We start from the raw sequence: 22873 nt of genomic DNA on the forward strand, positions 1-22873 counted from the left end.
ATAGTCCACTTGAACTGCAAGAAGAATTCTGACTCTTGTCTAATTACAACAGGAAAACTTTATTACATTTAGCTATTAGAAAAGTTTTAATGTCAAATGCAAAAAATTACTGGCAAACAATTTTAAAATCTGATTTCCAACTTGACAAAAGCAAGATGTTACTGAGACTTCATTTGAAATTACAGCATTGCAGTTGCCATTTTCATGAGAGTAAAGACAATATGCTGGTTGTTTTTTGGTAAAACCCCTGAGAAAATAGAAGTTGGCACATAAATAAATCACTGCACATACTACACAGATTAATCAATGCAGAGATAATGAGAAAATGCCAGTCGTCTTACATGGCTAGCCTAGGAAACGAAAAATACCCAAACAATTCCTAAGGGAACAGATAAATAAGTATGCATAAATTACACTCAGTTATCACAGTTACATTCTATACTTCCATCAGACAATGTCTACATTCAAATATCCAAACTTTGAAACCTTCAGTGTATGTAGTTAATATAATCTTTACTGAATCAGCATTCCTCTCCAAATGCCTTTTAAACTATTAGCAAGGATGTTATTACAACTCCTTACAAGTGCTTACAAAGTGGTCACAACACCAATATGAATATACCCTCCCAGTAATCTCCACGCTCCCCTGGATGTGCAAATTCCTGCAGTAAGAATCAACGGCCTTAAAGGTTAAGGACGAAATACACAGTGGCATTCTCTGAGTAAAAGGCTACATTTTTGTTCAAAAGGCAGTAGAACATCCTGAATGGAAAGTGGGAAAATTCCTAATCAAATTAGAACCAAAATAGAGGTTAGCTGTTGTGTTTGATATGCTCAGTTAAAAGGTAAACGATCTGAACTCCAGAATGGGGTAAAAGCTGAGAAGACCTTTAAGTCCCATGGAGTAGTTCACTGCAGGATCCACAGTTAGCAGTTAATGAACATCTGAGGCCACGTACCCTAAAGATTTTAAGTAGGAGTGTGTAGAAATGCAACAGTAAACCTGGCAATAAAAGCACTCTGTGATCATTAGCAAACTTAACGTTTTGGACACTAGATCAAGACAACAGTGGGATGGCTTACGATGGCTCCATGATCAAAACAATAAAAAGAAGACGGCAGCTGGAAGATGGACTTTGGTCTGTTGCAGATTTCTTTTTAAGTAATCCACCACTAAACAAATAGCCTAATTATAGGCTTTCAGACTAACTGCGAGTGTTGAGACTCAGATGAAAAGCCTAAACGAGGACCTTAAATTGTGCCCAGGTTTCCAAAAGAATGGCAGCATAACAACTAGTATAGAGTGTTCAAAGTGACTATAAATCTACTGTCTCAATGACATTTGTGCTAGTAAAAATTAGGCTTTAAAATATCCAGTCATATTGCTTGAGCGATACCTTTCTAGAGACTAGCTGTCAGATTTTAGACTGCTTATGTTTAAGCTCGTCATCACATTGAAGCATGTGTGTGGCTGTCTAGATGTCTTAGAATTAATGAGAAAATACACAGGTTTAAAAGTAAGCCAACCATTTTCCTCCTATTTTGCAGTTCCTAGATATGGCTCCAGTCTGTCTCCAAGTCAGAAGATCCAACCAGAAAAATGCCTTCTGTTCAGTCCATCCAAATGAATGAAGTCTGACATTCAGGGCCAGCCTGTCTCTGAAACTGCAGGAGCACTTCAGAAGTTTCAGCATGGTCTATTCCACAGTCCGTAAATACATAATACATAACACATCAGCACCTTTTACTATGACACACTCACAAACTCCCAGCTCTGCTGCAACAACTACACATAACTCAATGTGACTCACCGTGGAGGTTGTGGTCAATGTGGTGACTAAATCATACAGGGCTGACTAGTCAAAGAAAAGCTGTGGCCAGAAACTCTCTCAGAACAGTCATTGGTGATTCCCCATCATGTAGCGAAGTGTGCAAGCACTATGGTCAGGGAGTAGGGAAAAAAAAAACCACACACAAAGTGGGCATGGCTGGCGACAGGATGGGTTCCATCCAGTGGGCCTTGCGGTCCAACACTCTGTCCAGCCTCCATTATCCCGGTCTCGCTGATGGGCAGAGATTCGGACGGAGAGAGCAACCTGCCCGCGGCTACGTCAGCAGAAGGGGGTGGGCTCAGAGGAGGAGGGGCGTGCGCTCGCCGGCCGGCTCGGGGTGGTGCAGCAGCCGGCGGGCGCGGGCGAGGAGCCGGGTGGCGAGGGAAGGCGTGTGGTGGCTCGGGTCCAGCACGTTGGTATTGCGCCGCTCGCGCTCCTGCCGCCACAAGACGTACGGGCTGGGTGGGAAGAAGGGGCGGGAACGCTCGCGGTAGAGCTGCAGTGCCGTGCCGCCCAGCGCCAGGACCGACCACACGGAGATCAGGATGAAGTCTGGAGGAGCGAAGGAGATGGAGACAGATGAGGATGAAGCACGCGCCATAACGGCTGAAGAGTAAGTGTCAGAAACTTTATTACTTTACAGAAACAGGAACACCTGAGTCAGAAAGGAGATAAGTTCTGGGCACTGGGTTGTTTGGATTACTGTCAATCATTTATTCATTTGAATACACTTAAATAAATGGAAAACAAACCATGTCTTTTTTTTTTTATTATATATATAGTTTCCTAATATTTAAAAATGAATATGAATAAATAAATAAATGTGAAGTTTTAGAAGCAGAAAAATGAAGGTGTGTGTCATTTGAATTCCACTCTAGGAGGGCAAAAGTGGCTACTTTGAAAACGTGTGACCATATTTTAACAGGCCCGGTAAATAGAGAGAACGAGCGATTCTGTAAGCTGCCTGCCTCACCGATAAGCTGCAGTGGTACAGAGATGAAAGCCCGGCTGAAGTCGTCATTGAGCAAGCGTTTGAGCACGTCCAGGGTGACGTAGGACAGGCTGGTGTAGGTGTAAGCATTCACTGCCAGCACCACCGTGTAGGCCCCCACCACTCCACATGCTACTATATTCCCCTGAAACACACAGGCACACGTCTCCTGTCTTCAAAAAGACCAGCACAGCCATTTTAAGTCTTACACTGCACTGCAACACAAGCTGTTTGGCCTCACAAACGACTTCCAGACAGAAGGATTCCTCTAATGCACTGTAGGGCGAAGGTCAGTACCTCTCTCGGCCACCTGATGAAGAAGACTGGCACAACCACCACAATGCAGCTGAACGTCACCCAGAACACCATGTCATTATGGAAGACATCCATGTCACCTGGAGGGGTGGGTGGGTGGGAGAAAACCATTAATAAAAGAAATCATTCCTCCCTACCAGTCCAATAAGGGTCACAGGTCCATTTTTGTACAGTTGACAATAACCTGATTAACACCGTTTGCAGTGCCACATGTCACCAAGTTAGAGGATTTACAAAACCTCCATATGCAGGAGGATAATCAGAACATGATTTCTGCATAATTGTTATAGAGTGGGTTAGTTGTTGCAATAAGTGGTAACCAGCTACTCTTTAAGTAATTACATTTACCACACAGGGAAAGGTAGTGAGCTGATATAGGCTACTTTTATAATGCTGCTTCTCATACTGTAGAGAAGTGCAGAACCCATCAAAAGGTATCAGTGTGGTACTCCTTCATTTCTTGTTAATTTAGTACTTAACAGCACACCTGAACTTAGTATAGCAAGTTTATTGGATGCTGCAGTTTTTCATTTAAGTGTGGTTGCTTGTGAGTGGTTGCGCTGAAGCGCTGTTAGGAAGTCGCACTTCCTGTGACCAGATCCATGGTTGGATTTGTCATTCGCTTCATCTTACCAAGAGGTGTGAAGAAGACAATGGAAGAGATTAGAAACCCGAGGATGAGCCCGACCACCACGACACATGACATTGCTGAGCCGAACCGCCACCAGGTCATCACCAGAATCACGCCTCCAACCACGCCCACCAATGCTGTGAGGGCCAATCGGACTTCAGGAAACAGAGAGGGCGAAAAAAAAACAAAAAAAACAGCCTGGTTTTAATCATCAATAAGAGTGTAACAAACCTGATTCATAACAATATATTGAGGCAATGTATGAAGTCTATGTTTACATTAGGGCTGCACAGTATGAAGGGAAATACTGCATACAAGAACAGTACTACATATTGCAATATGCTTTGTGATATTTAAATTTGTTATTTTTCAATATAGTTTGAAAAATGTTTATGATACTACTCAAAATGGTTGTTATAACCCTTTAGCAAATTTTTCATTTCCATTCTGTTTCTTTGAAAATATGAACTAGGACAACTGAGCAAATGTACTGGTCAGTCCTAGTGGAGAATGATCTTAGGTGTGGTCCTAATATTCCAATAAGCACACCTGATTGACAGCCTTGCAAACTGCTATGCTGCTCAAGCTAAATATAAGGTCACAAGAGGCAGAACTGGAGCAATATAACATGCATGCACCTACTGAGGAGAATAAAGATTCTGAAGTTCAGGGGCCAGATAAGCCTTGTTCGTGGGTGTGGACAGAAAAACTAAAAACCTTGATTTCCATCAGGATGAAAACAAAATTAGAGGCTTAAACACAAAAGGCTAGCCCCATGGACTGCAAACCGCATCACTACAAATTACTTGCATTTGTAGCCTGGCACTGACTGCCTTTGAGGTGTTTTCAGTGTAGCCTTATCTAATCTACTGACTGTTTTGATATTGGTGCCCAGGAGATGCCCCGAGACCACAGGATCTACGAAATCAAATTTAGGTTACATACAAACTGTTACTTAAAGGCATGTACAAATCGGCATTTCAGTTTTACAGCACAGCTATACGTAGACGGCCCTCATCGTACTGCACATTCGGCTAAGGATTTTGCTCACTAGAAGCCTTCACAAGCTGGCCAGGTTGCACAGTTCCATAAAGGGGTGGCAGGGGCAGTAGCTTTCTGACTGTTCAGAGTGAAAGCCACCCATTTTACACAGGAAGTGAAGAAATTCTGAAATATAGGTCAATTTTAGAATGTGTTCATAGGACACTTTGTATATGTAGATTGTCCATAAGAGCAATATTAACTTTAATATTAAACTGGGTCTTTAAAACACAGTGGTCACCCCTCAGTATGATCAAAGACTGGTCTGTATTGTGTTTATTAGAATGATTTAATCGTGTTGGCACATGTGAGTGTTGTCATTAATCAAAACACCTAGAAACACACATCTGCAATGTGACATCAGTCAGGATGGTCACAGCACACAAGTACAAATGTTATGATGCATCAGACAGATCATTAGCAACTGCATCCAAGCCTGGGTTTGGCTGTTGCCAGGAGGACTTGTCTGACTGCAGTGTGCCAAGTGTAAAATTTGGTGGAGCTGAGATAATGGTGTAGGGTTGTTTTTCAGGAGTTGGGCTCTGTCCCTTAGTTCCAGTGAAAGGAACTGTTAATGCTTCAGCATACCAAAAGATTTTGGACAATTTCATGCTCCCAACTTTGTGGGATCAGTTTGGGGATGGACTCTTCCTGTTCTAACATGACTGTGCACCATTGCACAAAGCAAGGTCAATAAAGACATGAATGAGCGAGTTTGGTGTGGAAGAACTTGACTGGCCTCCACAGAGTCCTGACCTCAACCTAATGGAACAGCTTTGTGCTGAATTAGAGTGGAGTCTACAAGCCAGGTCTTCTCATCCAACGTCAGTGTCTGACCTCACAAATGCGCTTCCATATGAATGGTCAAAAATTCCACAAAAACAAACCTTGTGGAAAACCTTCCCAGAAGAGTTGAAGCTGTTACGGCTGCAAAATCATATTAAACCCTATGGATTAAGATTGGGATGTCACTCAAGTTCATGTGTGTGAAGGCAGACAAGCGAATGCTTTTGGCAATATAGTGTATGTGGTAAAAACAAACACACAACCCTTTTCAACACTGCTCATTTGGTTGTAGTAGCCTGCCCAGCATATGTTTGAGTAGTAAATGGCAGTGGGTTTGCTTGGCTTTCCCTAAAGAGGACCCTGACTCAGAGAGCACAGGCTAGCACTGCGGCCTGCACTGGGCACCGTGTTGAGCAGCGCCGCGGCCTGCACTGGGCACCGTGTTGAGCAGCGCCGCGGCCTGCACTGGGCACCGTGTTGAGCAGCGCCGCGGCCTGCACTGGGCACCGTGTTGAGCAACACTATGGTCTGTACTGTATGCGGTATTGCGTAATACTGTGGTCTGTACTTTAGTCTGTGCTGTTGAGTCAGTGTGCTGTATTGTATAACACTGTGGCCTATTGTGTACCCTGTTGAGTCACTATGTGGGCTGCTCCCCCCCCCCCCCCCCCCCCCAAGTTTCTAAATGACTGCTGATGCAGCGCTAGTGAGAGGAAGGATTCTGAACACCAGGTCCAGCGCCCAGAAACACCACCACTGCGGTCGCCGTGCATATATGCAGACACGGCGTCACTTATCTTACTTATGACTCATCTGGCTGAGCTCCAGCTGTATGACATGAACGAACAAAAACAGAGACCACAGGTGGTCCGCTTGCACATAGTCTTCCAGCTTCAGTAGAACCGCTGCTGCTCAACGACTGCTACCTTGGTGGTTAAAACCCGGCTACTGCCAGCCTTCCACTCAGCAGAATCATCAACTGAAGTTTCGTTTTGCGTACAGCAGGTCAGGGTACAGCACTAAGATCTCTGGATAATCCACATTCTACCCTCATTGCAAGCATGCAGGCAACCATGTGACAGGTCATGCTTGTTCCGGCATAAAAGGTCATTTAACTTAAAAAGGAAAAAGAGGAAAAAAAAGCACACACACACACACACACACACACACACACACACACACACACACACACACACACACACACACACACACACACACACACACACACACACACAAAAAAAACCCTAGTTTAACATTAAAAAAATTATAGTATAGGAAAAGGAGAATGTTTTAACCTCCCCCCCTCCCAAAAAAAAAAACAAAAAACTAGGCATAGTTTTTTGGGGGGGATGCAATTCCCCCTGTAATTCCTGCTCACACTACTCATACAATGTGTTAGGTTTGGTGGTGTGAGCACTGCCCCCCCAAAAAAATTGAAATAAAACCCAAATTAAAAATGGTAAGAATTTTTTTTTTTTAAAGGAATTGTAAAAGAAAATCTGAACTCATTCACACACTGCACTCTTTGCAGCTTACCTTTACAATTTAAAACCAATTCTGTCCAAATCAGAAGACAGAGAGTGCATAAGGAACAAGGCACGATGACCCTCTACTGCACTGAGTCAGACTTACTGTCATAATCCAGGCTGGTGGTTCTCGTGATCAGCACGAAAAAGAAGCAAGCAGTGAAGGCAAATCCCATGCAGAAGAGCTCTGGAGCGGCAGAAGACGCAATTTCAGCAGTGACAGTCTAAAGGGCTGGATCTAGGTCACTATTAATTGAAGTCAGGAGCATTAAACAAAGTTACATATAATAATTAAAAAAAAAAACACCACCACGTTCCACTTTACGTAAAGACTGAAAAATCATGTGTTTGATGCTCGCACCATTCCACTATGACTTCAGTTAGAGTCAGCAGTAACTTTTTTTAAACCTTGCTTAACCGCTGTACCTGTTAGCCATTACTTTCCCTTAGAACGACACATTCTGTTAAGTGTACGGTGTTCCCACACCAAAAATAACTGGGATATACATGGGAAAAACTTGAAAGGCAAATTGGTGACTTTGTCTATTCTGTCAGTGCTGATCAAACATAAGTGATCCAAAAGCTCTTTTCATTTATGAAAAGTCACCATAATAATTCAAGTGATTCACTTACCACACTTGAAAAAACGATGCCCAAGGAGGCATACAAAGAGTCCTGCAAGTCCCATAATGGTGAAAAACACTTTGGTGGACACTCTTCCTGAAGGCGGGAAAAAGGAATTATTTTAGTGCATTTAAACACAAGAAAAGAGTTTTTCCATATTAAATTTACATTCTCCCGAAGGAGAAAACTATAAAACCACAATTCATTCCCCCTTAGGTTTCCATACCAATATGTAAACATGAATCAAAATTACACTGACTGTGCTCTAGAAGCAATTTGTAATTCTAGTGTTTAAATTTGCGAAAGGATTGTCTCCATGTTAACACTCATGCCATTATGAACAGGACCACAGCGTTGTGTCTTTCGGATATGGCATGTTTGAATAAGCTTGTGAGAATCTCATCAGAAAAATCCTGCAGTGATCCCTCTAGCTGTCCCAAGTGTCTGCCTGCCCATTCTGGCAGCGTCTGCGCAGTCATCAGCTAAACCAGCAAAGTGAAAAGGAGACTAATCACCTAAGGTGGCGCAGCTGTCCAGGGTGGAGGCCAAGCTGCAGGCGTAGGTGTGCACAGGCACGTATGAGGCTGAGGCGTTGGCGGTGGGGTCCCTCACGATGACAGAGTAGATTACTCCTTGTCCCGGGATGGAGTTAAAGGACACCTCGGCGTGATCTTTAGAGGACAGAGTCACCAGCTAGAACCCAAGGATGTGTAACATTCAATACCAAGAACAATGTGAGAAAAAGAAATATAAAACACATGAACAGTAGCACATATACGTTTTGTGTACAACCCAGCAATGAGTTCTCCAATTAGACCTTAATAATAAAAATTCAATTTTTCAAAATGGGCTATAATTTCAGTGTTATTTCTCATCTGATATGGTTGGAAGGGACACTCAAATTAGGATATAGCATGTCACCTATTAAACCAGAATTAACATTAAATGTTTGGCACCGGAAAGAATGTGCCAAACGTTTGGTCTACTAGCAAAAAAAACACCCCAAAATCTACATTTATGCACCCTTAAATGTCCAACCTATCTGGAAATGCCTCAATGTGGACAACCGTTCTGAGCTCAGAAGATAATGTCTTTATACTGCTAACCTTTCTTCCATTTCCCACCATGCTTGACACACTCGCAAACTTCTTCATACCGCTGGTCAGGCTCTGCTCCGATAGGTCGTTCTCAGGGAGGAAGTACTGATACACATCGTACTGCAACCGCCAACGGGTAGTTGAGCCCGTGCCCACGTCACAGGCAGGCGGAGAGACATCTCTGAATGAGGGACGAGGGGGAGGTGAAGGGCAGAGGAAAGAAAGGGAGAACATGAGAAGCCACAGAATGACGTGGTTCTGCTGCCACGTGCTACAGCAGAGAGCGAACACCAGCCCAGGGCATCATCCAATATGCTCAGCGCCCTGAAACCGGGGAGGGTGGGGTGTGTGTGTGAGACCTTTATAAATCTCTCTTACCTTGTGGATCCAATGTTAGCAGGAGCAAAGCGAATGACAGTCTCGAATAGGTTGTAGCGCAAGTAGATGTTTGGATCATTCTCCAGTGGAAACTCCAGATTGCAGCCACCAGGGACAGGATCTGCACACAATACAAAATAACTAATATTTCTTTAGTTTTTTGCCTCTGATTTTTAAAGTTCCATGAATCAGATTTGTGCAAGTCAAAAGAAGGAAAAAGTAGCCAAACTGTATTCAGCATGATGTTTAAACATTAGTCTCATCTGCATCACCACAATGAGAGGCTACCAGTTGGGTTTTGTCGCTGGACAGATTTCAGGTCCTCCTAGCACCTCCCACCCCCCCTCAAATAAATAACCAAAAATCCTGCAACTATCATGACTATGTAAATCCTCTAAAACTGACAGGTGACCTGCAATGTGGAAACAGATTACTGATAACTAAGGCAGCATTCGCACTGCAAGTAAGAGTTGCCCAACTCTGATCTTTTTCTCTCCATGTGACCCAGATGCGTCATTTAGATGGCAGTGTGAACAGTGGATTTGGGTTTTTTTTTCGACTGAATTCTCTCTCAGTGCCTGGCAAAGCCAAAGCCAACTTGCCATCTACGTTTACTGTCCTGAATGACAGGCAACAGTAAAAGTTCTTGAACATCTTTTACATGTTTTTTCTCTCTCAAACATTTTCATTAATAAGCAGTTTTCCAGATCTGGTGTTATGTAGTCTAAAAGAATGTTGAGGCCACGTTCAGTAGAATCAGCAGACAGGGACAAAGAACAGTGAGTAATGTGTGGATGTACCAGTGCTTGTATAGGGCAGGAGGACCCCAATGCCAGTGACAGGTTCTCCATCAGGAGCCAGGAGGAAACAGGAAAGAGAAGACTGGCCAGATTTCAAAGGAAACAGCAATCCAGCATCCACCGCTGTGAGTGAGTAACCATACACTGGGACCTGCACACAATTATAATGCACAGTTATACACAGATATTGTGCAAAGTAACATAGGAAAGCGCCACATGCTGTGCTTGTCTGGGATGTCTTTGACTATCTTGTTCCATGCTGATGAAGTGGGGTAGGTGGGGGTTTCAGGATCACTGTCAGGGTCCACATCCCTTTAATGAGTGATGAATGGAACCACCAAACTACTGACACGAGGCAAGCAAATATGAAGCAGTTGGGCCTGCGCGGAGACTCTGCTTACAAGATCCGTGTCAGGAACATCTACACAAGTGGCTTCGCAGCTACTCATTATTTACCGCATAGCTCGGGGGTCTGCTTGTTATGCCTAAACTACTGGGAGCATAAGCTGTAGACTGCTGGAGCCATGTCTGCAAATGCTGCCCGCGTGGCTGAGCACACCATGTGACAAAAGGCCTGCTGCAAGACCCTGCAGTCTGCCTCAAACCACACTCCACTGCAAATGGGTTAGCCAAGAGTCTGAAAACCCTGCAGATTACAAAACCCTAAAAAAAAAAAAAAAAAAACGACCAGCCAAATCTTCCTCCCCGCACTAGTCAGTCCCACACTACACCTTGATCCTTTCAAGTCTGACCCGGAAAGCCTGACCTAGTCAGCCCTTAATAAAACAACCAAGACAACCATCAAGACTCTTTCCTGTGGGTAGGGACAGCTCTCCCATGTTCACTTGATCATTATACAGCAGCACAACCTGAAGTTCTGGCTTACTACTGTAGCTGAGATTATGAAGCTCAATGGAAAACCTACGAAGTAGACAGACACACTGTTTTCACATATGGTCATTATTTGAAAACAGTAGTTTAGAGAGCTGCATCATTTATCTAAAAGAAGGGCCGATTTGGCCCCCAAAATACAGTTTAGAGTGGTTAGGAAATGACAATGAAACAACTAGGTGAACATGTAGAGGTGGGTTGGGATCAACGATTTGAACCAGCTAAATTAGATGTAAGAAAGGAACAGAAAGGAATATCAGCCTACTGTACTGTGCTTACAGGAAGAGGGTTTCAATCTTATACTTATCTGGCTGAAGATTTTCAATTAGAAAAGCAGCATTTCTCTGCAAGTTAGTAAATATAAATTATTTTAACAAAACTGAAACGGATTAACATACCTCAAAAATAATTTGACTTGGGCCTTTATTAATGTCTACAAACTGAATGGCAACAATAGACCAACTGCAAATCGAGTATCCAACTAAAACACACTCAGCTACAGACATAAAACTAAGATGAGACACAGAGTGCAATAGCTCAATCTCAGATGACTGAGATATAGTTTTTGTAGATGAATAGTTTGGTTTTTCATGAGCTCAGCTGGATAAAGGAAGTCACAAGGGACTGAGGTGGAGCCAGACGCCTTTCAGATTTTTTGGAAATGTCCAATAGTTGTGTCCTTCTGGAAAGAGATTAGACATGCTAGAGGGGACTTATCTGGAATGAAGTTTGAGTTTTCATGGCTGAATCTTTATTTTCATAAAGCTTTAGTAGGGAAGACCTCAGACCTCTTAAATGATCACTAGTGAATGCAGATCTCCGTATGTACTCTGGCAATGAATTAGCACATAGTACGTTGATGTGTTATTGTGGATGGGTACATCAGCCTGGTATAAAAGTGTAGAAAGTCCATATTCTTTGACCTGCTTATATCAATTTTTATCTGAATGGGAACATGACTGTGACAACAGGTTGCCAAACGATCAAGTGTTTGTGCATATAGTTATGTGTAGGAGTGTAGGTGAGTGAAATGTATTTGCTCTGTGGTTAGAATGTGGTTGGCTAGAGGTGGAAAACATTTTTTTAGACTGACTCTGGCGGCTCCCACGAGCCAGGCCGAACCGACTCTGGCGGCTCCCATAAGTCAAGACCCAGATTTATTTAAAGCTGCTAAAGAAAACTGTCCTTTGTGAGTTTTCATTCTGCAATATGACATTTCTCAGCCAGTATCAATAATCATATCAATCAATAATAAAAAGAATCACAGGCTCATGGAAATGTTTACCTAGAGCTGTTTAGTCTGTTTAGTCAGTCTATACTGGCCAAACATTAGTTTGTATTGGAGTCCTCTGCATATAAATGCCGCCCAAAGTGCTTGGGTGTGTGTCTCTCACCTTTTCATATGAGAGAGTGACATTGCTGTCCTGAGTGTGAAACTGCAGTGTGATGAAAGCCACTTCAGCAGGGATTTGAGACACAAGCACCTGCACACTCCCATTCTCAGGTACACTCACATTCTGGAACATTCCAAGAGAGAACACAACCTGGTCTGGGGGAGACAAACACAGATATACTGAATTACATACTGGGAAGTTATCCATATCATGTCTCAGTAGAAGAAACTCATCTGCTGTGTCTTTATTTAATCTATTTTATGATGTACTGTGGTTGGTGTTGCTTCTCTTAATTCACCTCACACATTTTACAATTTTTAGATTTTGAGGATATGAAAAGGTGAAGTAATATTTCCACCTCAGTAAATATAAAACATGTGAACACATGTAGTTTAACCAAGATTCTTGCCTCCATATTCCATCACACGACAATGCCTGATCACAATTAATAATTAATTTAACAACCAGCAACATCTCATTCTCTTTTCTAGTCCACCCTCTCCCTGAAATAAAAACGTGTGTGAAATAGCTGAACAAACCGTTCTAACTTCACAGACCAGAAAGAACACAATAAGTGTCTGGCCACGGACGCCCCAGGTTGAGACGGGCTCAGGCAGAGAACACGCCACCTGCGCTGCTGAGTAAATGAGATTAGGTTGGATTTACACCCCCACCCTTTCACTGACAGCTGCCCGTTTACAAGACAGCATTTTACTCTAAAACGCAGCACTACGATGCTAAAGAAAGCAAAAATACTTTCACGGGAAGAATATGCAAGTCACTATCCCCATTTATTCTCTTGCTACAGAAATGCTAGAAAGCAGAAAGACGTTTCAGATGAACAGAAGAACTGAACCACTTTGGCATGACTCCATGATTAACTGCAGCCTCCCATGCTACTCTGCTCGTGGTACTCCCAGGGGCCCTCACTCCAAAAGGCACATTTTCCAACAGCATTGAAAAAGATCAGCAGTTAAAGTTGGCTTCACCTTGCCTTCCTCCAGTGAGTCCATGCATAATTATACACTTCCTCTCTTGATTTGGACATTCACAGAAGTGTGACTTAACGTGTATCCTGTCAGGAAAGTGCCAACTGCCATCCTTTCCCCTGATCACAGCCCATAACACCACATTGATTTGTTGCTGCCATTTTTGGTAAAAAGACAACGAAACTCAAACATGACATGAAGCTCAATATGTTTGTCCAATTTAATTTTATAATGCAAAACACAGCTGCAGTGCCACATTGTAATCTGTTGACTATGTTCAGTACTATAATTTTCTACCAAACACTTATGCAAGAAGATGGGGAATGCAGTGCTAAACAGTTCTGTGTTTTCTTGGTGTGAAGCCCCTGACTGGAGCGCTTCTTCCATGTCATTTTCCTCTCAGGGGATAGAGTAGTCAAGAGAGACTTCAGAGTACCTGCTGGGTCAGGATTCATGCCACATATTCTGTCTTACAATACTTGGCCCATAGGTGCATCAACTCTTGAAACCCTTGGCTTCTACAACACGAACTATGCATTTCTAGGGGTGCTCCACTGCTCCACAACTGCTTCAGATTGAGTCGGTCTTCTTCGGCTGGTGAACCGGGTCGTGTGTTGTCTTAAATATTTTTGTGTTAGACGCCAGTGTGAGAGCACTAATGGGAAACTGATTAGTTACATAACTGTGCAGAGACTAATTTAATCTTTTTTTTTAAATTAAAAATTAACTTAAATGCGATAATGCATTTACGCACTTTATTACATCGCCACAAAGAATTTAAAACAGTTAAATGAAAATTTCATTTTTAGGGTGTGAATACTTCCAACACTGCGTGACCTTCAAAACGGATTATTTTATTAATGTAACAACAATAACAACCGCAGTAGGGTACAATAAAGGGTTTTTTTTTAATAAAGATTTAAAGCTGAACTGCGTTTAAAAATCACGTCTTGAACCCTCACGCACGTTGTTGTCACAGGAATCAAATATTATTTAGCTAAATTACACCCACTAGGCAACTTTTGATGGAGTATTTTTTCACACGCGACCCAGCTCGTTTTCTGTGTCGTAGATTTTGTTCGGATATGAACCTATTCACTTATCCTCGCTGTCTCCAACTAGGTTAGTTTGTCTACAGACTCACGTACGGACATGGCCACCCGACATTACTTGCAGCTCCATGACATGAGGCGGACCTACCGAGGCGCCAGTGTTTACACGTTTATCCACCTTTTACAAGAAAGAGAAACTTACTTTCATCCTGCGCACGTCGAAGCCCAAGGCATGCAAGGAGGAGGAAAACAAAATATCCCCTCCTGATCCGAGACATTTTGCGCAGGCCCAGACGTTTTTCGGCTCCTTAAACAAGCTTCAAGCAAAGCACCTCCTTCAACAGATTGCAGATTTTTGACGCTCTACCCACCGCAAAACCCTGAGACATGTTTCAGCTGTGAAGAAGTCATAACTTTCCCCTGCACATGCGACAGCTCGAGTCGTTCGCTCTTCACACTGAACTTACTCGCTTCATGCGTTCGCACAAGTCATGTGAGGTGTTAGCTCAACTAACCGGCTGGGGGCGCTATTGTTCAGCATAGAGGTTCTAACTGCAGCCGCTGGGTAGGCAAAGAACATCGCTCAACTATGGCGGACAGGCTAACGCAGCTCCAAGATGCTGTCAATTCCGTAAGACTGTTTGTGTCTGATTGGCTACACATTTATTCATCAAAATAGTCACATTTTATCGGAAAACCATTTATTTTAGGAAACGTTTGCACTTTTCGTGATTTATTGAAGCAGTATATAGGCATGGATCTTATCGCGCGCTTTGTTGATAATTGCAACTAACAACTAAATCATAGCTAGTTAGCTACAACGCTAGTGGTAATTTAGTAACTTACACCAGACTAATTGCCTAACTATAAGAAGTATAACCTTACTTTTACTTCTTCGCCAGAAGGTTTAAACTATTTTCTGTTCAAATTGCCCATGTTTGTTCTCCGCTGCACATTCTAGCAACACTTACCAGCTAGCGTTCGCTGTTCTTTTAAAAAGCTAGATAGCTAACATAGCTACCTATTAGAGAGCTATGATAATCATCGAATTCTGCACAATCTTGGAATTAATGCAAACATCAGAAAGTTGGGCAATGTTGTTATTATTTTGTATTACATACATGCATAAGGTGCTGATCTCAATTTCTGTTTCTGTTACGCATTTGAATGTAATTTAGTTGGCTGATCAGTTTTGCAATGCTATCGGAGTGCTGCAGCAGTGCGCTCCGCCTGCTTCCTTCAGCAACATCCAGACGTCGATCAACAAAGACCAGCCATCTAACCCCACAGAAGGTAAGCAAGTTGTCGATAAAGATTTGTGAGTTAGTTAAATCTAATGTCATCAGAGGTTGTGAGTATACTGTTTCAAATGAGGAAAACATTTGAGTATTGGCACTGATCTTTTACTACAGAGTATGCGCAGCTTTTTGCCGCGTTGATTGCGAGAACGGCTAAAGATGTTGACGTGCTGATCGACTCTCTGCCTAGTGAAGAATCTACAGCGGCACTACAGGTGTGCCTCCTTCCCGCCTCACAAACTCAGCCTCACACAATGGTGCACGGGCACTTCACAAACCCACAGATATAAGTCACAGATAAGGATCTGCCACTTAGTGTTGGTCATGTTTATCAGCAAGTCCCTTGTACGGTGCGGCAGAAAACACCTTGACAACGCCTTGAATGTGTGTGCACACGTCACCCTGCAGTGCCCTTATTTTGGTTATTTCTGTAATTAGACTTGTGCGTTTTTTAACAAGGCTGCAAGCCTCAAGCAGCTGGAGGAAGAGAATCATGAAGCTGCAACACGGCTGGAGGAGGTGGTATACCGAGGAGACTTACTGCTGGAGAAGATCCAAAGCGCCCTGGCTGACATCGCCCAGTCCCAGCTCCGCATGCGCAGCGGCCCCGCCAGCCAGCCTGCAGCCCCTGAATCTTGACTCAGACTAATTCAGAGCATCTATGGACTATGTGACGCATACTGCAGGGACTTTTATATCTGATGTTCATTTGTGATCCATGAGGCGCACCCATTGCATGGAAACACTCATTGACATTTTGACTGTGAAAAGTACAGTTGGCAGTGCTCCACTGCGGAGATGCATGTTGTGGTGGTGTCTGTGTTCAGACCTCATCTTAGTCACCAATAAGACAATACTTGTTAGAAGTAAATATTAGTTAAGGGTCTGTTTGTTTACGATTACCACCACATGGAGTATAAACTCACCCATTCCATACAGGAGACAAATGGTAAAGTTGGAAGTGTTAAAGCTAATTTACTTTTTTTTTTTTTTTGTCCAAACTCAAGTCTATATCTATATAACATTGTCAGTTTGTTTTGAAAATCTCTGCCAAACCTGTTTTCATACAGTGTAATTTACATACATGTGTGCAGTGTTCCTTATCTTTGCCTTCTTACTAATAGCTGTGGCAGGAGAGTGCAGATTTTGTATTTTGTAAAATATAGAACCATATTAAGATTAAATCATATGAACTGCACTGTAAAATCACTGGGATTTGTGAAGATATTTTATTTTCTTCAGAATATTTACAAAATTCTCAAGATTTCTACTCATGATGCTAGGGAAAATAGTAAGGGCTTCTGAGTCTAATGTTTACAAAGAGTGACATCTTAAATGATGCCTTTAAATGTAGCTCTTTGTCATTCACTATTGGCCTGTGAATACATGATTCCTTAATATTTTAGAAAAATACCGTTTTGGAAACCATTTTTGTGTTCTGTAACCCCTAATTGTGACCACTTAGGAGTTTCAGTTTATAAGAGAACAACATTTTTCTGATAAAAAATAAATATATAAAGTTATGGTGTCAGACTGCTAGTTTTTGAAAGCCAAATAGCAAATTGTGTCTGATTTCAACTGTCATAATCTATTGTTGGTTGTCTTTGGTATTGAAGGATGTTGTTGAGGTGTTACTTTATAAATCTATACTCTTGCTGTGCCCTCTCAGGACACAAATGTTGAGTAGCAGTGAAAAGTGGATGGAGGTATTTATGGTGCAAAACCCAAGACCTTGTAGAGCTTGCTGTCAACTTGTATATTAAGAATTTCACTCAGAAAATATGGTTTTGTATCTGTTAATCGACCATAGACCTCAGTTCTATGTTTTAATTCACAGCCAAAAAATCTTAATACAACATCCATAAATTTGTTTTACGTGAATTGCAAATATCTTGCTGATTGTAGCCTCTTGTGGGAGAATGGTACCTGATGTGTGAAACTGCAGTGTGATGAAAGGTAAGCAAGAAGAAGGTCTTTAGTGTGTACAGACTTTGTGACAAAAATTGCTGATTGTTATGGAGATACTTATGTTCAGCTTCCTGCTACATCACCCCACTTCTACTCTGCTCTTTTACCCAACAAATACCAGCAAGACTGCTGTTACAGATTTTGGACTTCATTAAAAATATCTAGTTAATATTTTTTAGGGCCCCCATCAGTCACAGGGCTTTAAAATGGACCTAAGTTGCCCCATACAGCTGCCCTCAATACCTGTTACAGTTACAGAATGAGTTTTGCAACAAGCTGACAAAGACAAACTGCATCTGATGGCACTGAGCACCAAAAATTGAACTTTTTTTTGGTTGTGTTTTGTTTGTTTTCTATAGTACATCAAATTCAAATATATTAGAATTTTCCTATCATGCTTGGTTTTTAAGTGACAGGCCACTTACTTTTTGAACATTAAGTATATATTACTCATGAAAGTATATATTGTTCACAAACAAGGCTGCTATAGCACTTAAAGTATATACAAATTTGCTTCTAAAATGTTTTGCCTATATTTGGCTTCAGGAGCATCCTTCTTCGTTGTCCTGCTGTAGTCTGCTAACATAGAGGGGATCCACTTTCCTTGCTATCATTTTTCCACAAAATACAGAATGACATGCGCGTATACTGGGGGGGGGGGTACTATGAGTGATAGAGAAGTTCTGGAAACATTTGTATTCAGATAAAACGGGTTTGTTTGTAGGAAGCAAAATCATTGTTTACCAGTGTGGTCTTGTGAATTCAAATTCAGAACAACGTTGTGAATAATTTTTTAATAATATCACAGTTTAAAGTCGTGGCATGATTTCGTTCCGAAACTTAATTTAATTTAATGTTTAATGTCTATTCCCATTCTAGGTGGATGACGCATGGCTGACCGGTGACGCAGCAGTTCAATTACGTCACGACCTCGTAAACATCATGGCGGCGTTCGTGAGGCGTTTTGGTGTAGTGGGAGAGCATTTCGTAAAGAACTTAATAAAAACAAATGCAGTGAAAAAGGTATAAACAAATATATATATATATACACACACACACACACACACAGTGAGGTTAGCTAGAACAATAGTGATCATACAGTTTTCAGGAAAGACACAGTCTGTTTTTAGCTGGAAAATGTAGAACCATAACGGATACTTGTGCTAGCTCGCTAGCTGGGGATAAATTAGTTCCATTGAAATTTACATGCGCGGTTTACGTGCCTTTCGTCACCTGAATTATGAAAGAACACTTTTTGAACAGTAAGATTACATTGTGTATTTTAAGTTTTGCTTTATCATGGCATATACGCTTGACTTAACGCTTCGTACTGTAGGCGGTTCGCCAGCAGTCCACACCAGCCGCAGCAGAGGTGGCGTTAAACGTACCAGAGACGAAAGTCACCACACTGGCAAATGGCCTTAGAGTGGCTTCGGAGGACTCTGCACTGCCCACATGCACGGTACGTGTAAATGTAACAGCAGACTTAACAACAGTATTTCTGACGAATCTTTGTGGAAGAAATCCCTGGCGTATAACACTAAGTTGGTTTACAGGTTGGCCTGTGGATAGACGCTGGGAGTCGATATGAGAACGAGAGGAACAACGGGACAGCCCACTTCCTGGAGCACATGGCTTTTAAGGTAATAACACCACTAAGAAAAATCATTTTAAGATAACATCAGTATGCCTTAGACGGGAATTTTCTTTTCTTTTTCTTTTTTCTTTTTTTTTGTTCTTTTTTTTTTTTTTTTGCTAGTTTTAAGAAATATCACACTTTAATGTTATTGCAGTGATAAGAAGCTATAGAAACTTCTCCAGTTTTGCTAATAATAAGGAATCACTAACAGTGCACCTTTACTGGCAGGTTTTTGTTCCACTTGTTCCAGTTACAAAATGCATTACAAAAAAATGTTGCTTCGTTGCCCTTATGGTCTAAGCCAAAATTGTAAGATATAAGATAGTCTGTCATTTACTCTGTGCAGGCTGTCTCATAGGCTTGCCAACTTTTTGCAATAGCTATACTGTACACAAATACTGAAAATGACTGTAGTTAGTCAGAATATTATACATTTAGGCAGATTATGGCATTAAGTGACAAGTGGAAAATTCTATAACTTTATAATTCCCACAAACATCACCTGCCAGCACCGCTTGTTTTCTGTATTTAGAGTAGCACCTTGACCATCTGTACACTTTCCCAGATGCCTCATTGACAGTCTAAAGGTGTGTGAGCTCACCTGTTTACCTGCTGACATGACAACAAATTCCGTGATTGAAATGTAGTCTCGAAAATGAGCAGGAACCTCTGCAGAAATTTGTGTGAAAGCGAGTGGACACGTTCATCTCGTGCAGATCTCCATGCCCGGGCTCCTATGTTTTACTGTGTTTTACAGGGCACAAAGAAGCGTTCTCAACTAGACCTGGAGCTTGAGATAGAGAACATGGGAGCTCATCTAAATGCCTATACTTCCAGAGAGCAGACCGTATACTACGCCAAAGCCTTCTCTAAAGACCTCCCCAGAGGTACAGTGACTACACGGGCCAACAATGCCTTTACCGCATGTGTGTGATCTGTGGGTTAACCGCCAACCTTCTGTCTCGCTCTTCAGCTGTGGAGATTCTCGCTGACATAATCCAGAACAGCACCTTGGGGGAGGCAGAGATTGAGCGTGAGCGTGGCGTAATCCTGCGAGAGATGCAGGAAGTTGAGACTAACCTACAGGAAGTTGTCTTTGACTACCTGCATGCGACAGCATACCAGGACACTGCCCTAGGAAGAACCATTCTTGGACCTGCAGAAAACATCAAGTATTTCATCTGTTAATTTATTTTATGGAGGACTACAGTATGGAGGAGATTAGTACATGTAGATATACCCTTCCAGTCTACCTGCTTTCTAACTATATTAATATATTGATATGCGTGTTATGAATGGCTTGTTGACAGAACTATAAACAGAGCAGACCTTTTGGAGTACATTACAACGCACTACAAGGGGCCAAGGATCGTGCTTGCTGCAGCTGGGGGTAATTTCTTAATGCAAACATAGTCGAAACATTTGTCTGGGCACCATTCATGTACTCCTGTCTTTATGTGTATGTAGTGGAATGTTGATTTTGATTTCAGGTGTGTGCCACAATGAACTAATCGATTTGGCTAAATTTCACTTTGGAAAGCTGCCAGCCCGATACAAGGGTGAGGCACCAGCGTTACCCTCCTGCAGATTCACTGGAAGTGAGGTAACAAAAAACAACAAACAGCACTTCTGTGAACATTAATGTTTACTAAACTCTTGCGCCGTGACACACTTCGTTTGTGCCTCATTTTGACCGTTAACAGATTCGAGTCAGTGACAATAAGATGCCACTGGCCCACATAGTGATCGCAGTGGAGGCCGTGGGTTGGTCCCACCCTGACACCATCCCGCTCATGGTGGCCAACACGCTCATCGGGAACTGGGACCGCTCCTTCGGCAGCGCCGTGGTGCGTTACCCCCTCACCCCCTATCACCCTACAGTTCGCTCGGGGCTGGAGAACGCCGACCTTGGTGCCGATTTTAAAAGCAGCTCTCTCGCTCTTCCTGCCCCCCAGAACCTGTCCAGCAAGCTGGCACAGGTGGCGTGCCAGGGGAGTCTGTGCCACAGCTTCCAGTCCTTCAACACATGCTACACAGACACGGGCCTGTGGGGGCTGTATGCCGTGTGCGAGCCAGGCACCGTGAGCCAGATGATGCACTTCACGCAGCAGGAGTGGTGAGCCTGGGGCGCGCCGTCATTCCTCAGACATGATCGCAAATGAGGCATCTGGTGTGGTGTCAGTCATTTAAAAAAAAAAAAAAAAAAAAACTTTAAAGGAAGGTTCAGAATTTTTCCTCCAGCATTTTATGTGCATGCCACAAACCAAGTTCGTGACATACTTATCCATGGAGAGTTCTCACGAACGTGTTGGTGGAAAAGGGAGTGCTGCAGTTTTGGTGCAACGCACGTTAACCTAAGAAACGATTTCTCAGAGGCAGTAATAGCGCTTGTGTCACGCATGTGTATTGGGGTGGTAGGATGTCGCTGTGCACCAGCGTGACGGAGAGCGAGGTAGCAAGAGCGAAGAACCTCTTGAAGACCAACATGTTGCTTCATCTGGACGGTGAGTCTTCATCCGCACTCGCGAACACTGCTGTCAGGCTACAGGAGACCCCCCCTCTCCCCCGCCCACTAAAGCCATGCAAGTATGTGGCTTCTTTCCTGTCTTCTGCCCGTAGGTTCCACACCTATCTGCGAAGACATCGGCAGGCAGATGCTGTGCTATGGACGCAGAATCCCACTGCACGAACTGGAGGCCAGGATAGATGTGCGTGTCTGTCCATCTCTCACACACACACACACACACACACACACACACACACAGCTGATTATCAGCCTCAGGGTGTAAACTGTCTCCATTTTCCCCACTCGCCCCTAGTCCATAGACGCAAACACCATCAAGCAGGTGTGCACAAAATACATCTACAACAAAGCCCCTGCAATAGCAGCCGTTGGTAAGTACTGCCTGTGCGTCTCTCTCTCTCTGCAGTATGAGTGTGCAGTACCTTGAAAAGGATAAGGGACCTAGTCAATTTCAGAGAACTCCATCTTATGATGGATATACATTCCTACTAAAGTGAAAAACGAGTTACCCATGTTATTTATTTTGCAGGCGTTATTGACCCAGAATAGCTGATTAAATGTTTCATGGATGATGCAAGACCCAGTATTGGCTGATCTAGTAAAAAACGAATAGTACTCAAAATGTGCCATGCAAACCTGAAAATCTGTTTAATAGATTGCATTATGATGCATTAGGATACTAATCAATAATTAGTATCCTATTGTACTGGATGGTGCTTATAAATGTATTATTTTCTTAAGTGCAAAAACAAATATTATTTGAGGTGTTTGACAGGGCATGCATTTGCATGGTCTTAATGTCTCAACAGCCCAGTGCCTGGACCAGCTGCAGGCCATCTGAGAGTTCCATAGCAGTTATGTTTATTTTTGACAAGGTTCTTAATCATGTGTTTCAGGGCCTATTGACCAGCTCCCAGACTACAACCACATCCAGAGTGGGTTGTACTGGTTAACCTGAAGAGAAAGGATGGGCTTCACACTGCCTGCACATTCACATATACAGAGTTACAAACGAGGAGCATTTATGTAGTGAGCATTTTCTTTATATTTTATTATAAAATAAAGAACAAACACAATAACATTAAAAGAACAAGATG

General features: G+C 42.6%; 3 protein-coding genes across 4 annotated transcripts; 2 read left to right on the forward strand and 1 right to left on the reverse strand.

Moving 5' to 3' along the window:
• Positions 1–57: 57 nt before the first annotated feature.
• Positions 58–14852, reverse strand: tm7sf3 (transmembrane 7 superfamily member 3). Its single transcript, XM_035523619.1, has 12 exons — positions 14550–14852; positions 12307–12461; positions 10022–10172; positions 9222–9342; positions 8853–9024; positions 8262–8439; positions 7756–7842; positions 7229–7309; positions 3772–3924; positions 3121–3218; positions 2806–2968; positions 58–2384 (listed from the first exon to the last, which is right to left on the reverse strand). Exons 1-12 carry the CDS (start codon positions 14623–14625, stop codon positions 2131–2133), a joined length of 1689 nt encoding a protein of 562 aa, XP_035379512.1. The 5' UTR covers positions 14626–14852; the 3' UTR covers positions 58–2130.
• Positions 14853–14922: 70 nt separating this feature from the next.
• Positions 14923–17168, forward strand: med21 (mediator complex subunit 21). 2 transcript variants are annotated; one of them, XM_027010930.2, is made up of 4 exons: positions 14923–14978; positions 15526–15640; positions 15760–15860; positions 16084–17168. In XM_027010930.2, the coding sequence occupies exons 1-4, from the start codon at positions 14937–14939 to the stop codon at positions 16282–16284; spliced, it is 459 nt and encodes a 152-aa protein (XP_026866731.1). In that variant the 5' UTR covers positions 14923–14936; the 3' UTR covers positions 16285–17168. The 2 variants fall into 2 exon arrangements, with proteins under 2 accessions (XP_026866731.1, XP_026866732.1); XM_027010931.2 differs by having other exon boundaries at positions 16105–17168.
• Positions 17169–18541: 1373 nt separating this feature from the next.
• pmpcb (peptidase, mitochondrial processing subunit beta) lies at positions 18542–22871 on the forward strand. Its single transcript, XM_027010960.2, has 13 exons — positions 18542–18636; positions 18950–19075; positions 19170–19256; positions 20010–20139; positions 20226–20424; positions 20563–20642; positions 20743–20855; positions 20956–21099; positions 21208–21368; positions 21671–21756; positions 21872–21960; positions 22072–22147; positions 22673–22871. Exons 1-13 carry the CDS (start codon positions 18556–18558, stop codon positions 22732–22734), a joined length of 1434 nt encoding a protein of 477 aa, XP_026866761.2. The 5' UTR covers positions 18542–18555; the 3' UTR covers positions 22735–22871.
• Positions 22872–22873: the final 2 nt, after the last annotated feature.

The sequence above is a fragment of the Electrophorus electricus genome, chromosome 2 (genome assembly GCF_013358815.1).
Source record: "Electrophorus electricus isolate fEleEle1 chromosome 2, fEleEle1.pri, whole genome shotgun sequence".
NCBI classification, from domain to species: domain Eukaryota; kingdom Metazoa; phylum Chordata; class Actinopteri; order Gymnotiformes; family Gymnotidae; genus Electrophorus; species Electrophorus electricus.

Excerpts from the sequence above, each read along its gene's own strand:
- tm7sf3 (XM_035523619.1), bottom strand. The coding sequence starts at position 14,625 with ATGTCTCGGATCAGGAGGGGATATTTTGTTTTCCTCCTCCTTGCATGC. Across the intron at positions 9,343-10,021 it reads CCTGCCCTATACAAGCACTG|ATCCTGTCCCTGGTGGCTGC; the intron begins GTACATCCACAC and ends TATTGTGTGCAG. Across the intron at positions 8,440-8,852 it reads TGGTGGGAAATGGAAGAAAG|CTGGTGACTCTGTCCTCTAA; the intron begins GTTAGCAGTATA and ends CTTGGGTTCTAG.
- med21 (XM_027010930.2), top strand. The coding sequence starts at position 14,937 with ATGGCGGACAGGCTAACGCAGCTCCAAGATGCTGTCAATTCC. Across the intron at positions 15,641-15,759 it reads GCCATCTAACCCCACAGAAG|AGTATGCGCAGCTTTTTGCC; the intron begins GTAAGCAAGTTG and ends CTTTTACTACAG. Across the intron at positions 15,861-16,083 it reads AATCTACAGCGGCACTACAG|ACTTGTGCGTTTTTTAACAA; the intron begins GTGTGCCTCCTT and ends TTCTGTAATTAG.
- pmpcb (XM_027010960.2), top strand. The coding sequence starts at position 18,556 with ATGGCGGCGTTCGTGAGGCGTTTTGGTGTAGTGGGAGAGCATTTCGTA. Across the intron at positions 20,140-20,225 it reads CTCTAAAGACCTCCCCAGAG|CTGTGGAGATTCTCGCTGAC; the intron begins GTACAGTGACTA and ends CTCGCTCTTCAG. Across the intron at positions 22,148-22,672 it reads CCCTGCAATAGCAGCCGTTG|GGCCTATTGACCAGCTCCCA; the intron begins GTAAGTACTGCC and ends CATGTGTTTCAG.